The 2039-nt window shown below is 43.3% G+C and overlaps 1 protein-coding gene across 1 annotated transcript in view; it reads right to left on the reverse strand.

Moving 5' to 3' along the window:
• Positions 1-1486, reverse strand: part of LOC103612238 (heat shock protein HSP 90-alpha) — a 4649-nt gene extending 3163 nt beyond the window's left edge. Inside the window, exons 1-3 of the mRNA XM_017728939.1 lie at positions 1283-1486; positions 824-1190; positions 312-349 (exon numbers count right to left, since the gene is read on the reverse strand). Coding sequence (XP_017584428.1) covers positions 312-349; positions 824-1190; positions 1283-1474 — 597 coding nt within the window. The 5' untranslated portion in view covers positions 1475-1486. The remainder of the gene's footprint in view (positions 1-311; positions 350-823; positions 1191-1282) is intronic.
• Positions 1487-2039: the final 553 nt, after the last annotated feature.

Below are 2039 nucleotides of genomic sequence, written 5' to 3' on the forward strand. Positions count from 1 at the left end.
TACTTCAACCACGTGGCTTCAGCATCAGGGGAACACACACATAAAAAAACCCCCCTTCCCAGACTTATTCCCAGCCAGTAACCCCTCAGAAATTTAAAGGAATGCAGAAAATAGATGACAAGACAAACTACAGGCTCACTTTACGCTCACTTTACTTTGCAGCACTTAGAATAAGACAAGACTTTTCCTCTCTAACTTCCTTAATTTACGAGTTAGTATGAGACCTTTATTTTCCCTCTCCACAGAACTACCTAAAGTCTTCATATGGGTGATTTCTCTCTTATTAGCAGCCACCTATTACTTTGCATTCAGTTATCTCCTCCATTTGTTCCACGGCCCAGAGGTTCACCTAGAATGGAGTTTACACATTTTACTTTGCTGCAGCACAGCAAACCTTGATTGATTTTTAAAAAGACACTGCTCTATCAGCAATTTTCTCACCACTAGGTAAATGAAGCTCCTAGGTCTAGAAACAGCCTAGGTTACACTTTCTCGGGTTTCCCGACATGTATTTCAAACAAGTTTCAGGAAATGTTTCCTAGACTGTTCAGTGTCTTTAGACTGCATACACAGTTGTTGAAGCCTACAAGTATTTTTCCACACAAACTTTGAAAGCTTAAGTCTTAATACACCATTTACCTGGCCATTCTGTGTATTTCAAATTATGCCAACTTAAATGACCTGGGATGAACCTGGACCTGTGCCTGATGTGACACATGATTTGTACTAATTCCTTTTATCTAGTGTCTTTTCCAAGACAAAGTATGTGCCACTGCCAAACATATTTAAAAAGCATCACTGAGCCAGAACACTGAACACTCACCATTATCCAGTCTAACAGTGAAGGACCCTCCAGCTGAGGACTCCCAAGCATATTGCTCATCATCATTGTGCTTGGTGATCACTGTTACTTTTTCAGCAACCAGGTAAGCAGAGTAGAAGCCAACACCAAACTGACCAATCATGGAGATATCGGCCCCTGCCTGCAGGGCTTCCATGAAAGCCTTGGTGCCAGACTTGGCAATAGTACCAAGGTTGTTGACCAGGTCAGCTTTGGTCATCCCAATGCCAGTATCTACAATGGTTAGAGTGCGATCATGCTTGTTTGGAATCAGGTTAATTTTCAGCTCTTTTCCAGAATCCAGCTTGCTTGGGTCAGTCAAGCTTTCATATCTTATCTTATCCAGAGCCTGTAAAAGAAGAGACAGGTTTCAGTATTCCCTGACTATTCCTAGAAATTTCAGCAATTGTCATAATTTACCAGGCTAGCACTGGTACTCACATCTGAGGAATTGGAGATCAGCTCACGGAGGAAGATTTCCTTATTGGAGTAGAATGTGTTGATGATCAGAGACATCAACTGAGCAATCTCAGCCTGAAAGGCAAAGGTCTCCACCTCCTCCTCCATTGGTTGGTCCTGAGTTTGCACAGCTTCCGGCATCTGTGAAGATAGAGGGAGGAGCTGAAATTCCATCTGGAACAGCCTAGCTAACATATCCTCTTTCATGCAGTGACAATGGCACTCTGAGATCAAGTACTTACTTCAACCCCGTGGCTTCAGCATCAGGGGAACACACACATAAAAAAACCCCCTCCCCAGATCTTATTCCCAGCCAGTAACCCCTCAGAAATTTAAAGGAATGCAGAAAATAGATGACAAGACAAACTACAGGCTCACTTTACGCTCACTTTACTTTGCAGCACTTAGAATAAGACAAGACTTTTCCTCTCTAACTTCCTTAATTTACGAGTTGGTATGAGACCTTTATTTTCCCTCTCCACAAAACTACCTAAAGTCTTCATACGGGTGATTTCTCTCTTATTAGCATCCACCTATTACTTTGCATTCAGTTATCTCCTCCAGCAGCAAACACTATGCACAACTCCCACCTATGTACCAACACCGCTCAACCGGACTCATTTCTCTGGACAAATACTAACGTGGATAAATATTCGTCCTTCACCGGCAACCTGCTGCCCACGGTCCTCCCCTGCGGGAGCCAAACCTCAGGGGCGGCGGATTTCGCCCGACAGAGATT

This window comes from Corvus brachyrhynchos, unplaced genomic scaffold (genome assembly GCF_000691975.1).
Source record: "Corvus brachyrhynchos isolate BGI_N302 unplaced genomic scaffold, ASM69197v1 scaffold1, whole genome shotgun sequence".
Lineage (NCBI taxonomy): Eukaryota > Metazoa > Chordata > Aves > Passeriformes > Corvidae > Corvus > Corvus brachyrhynchos.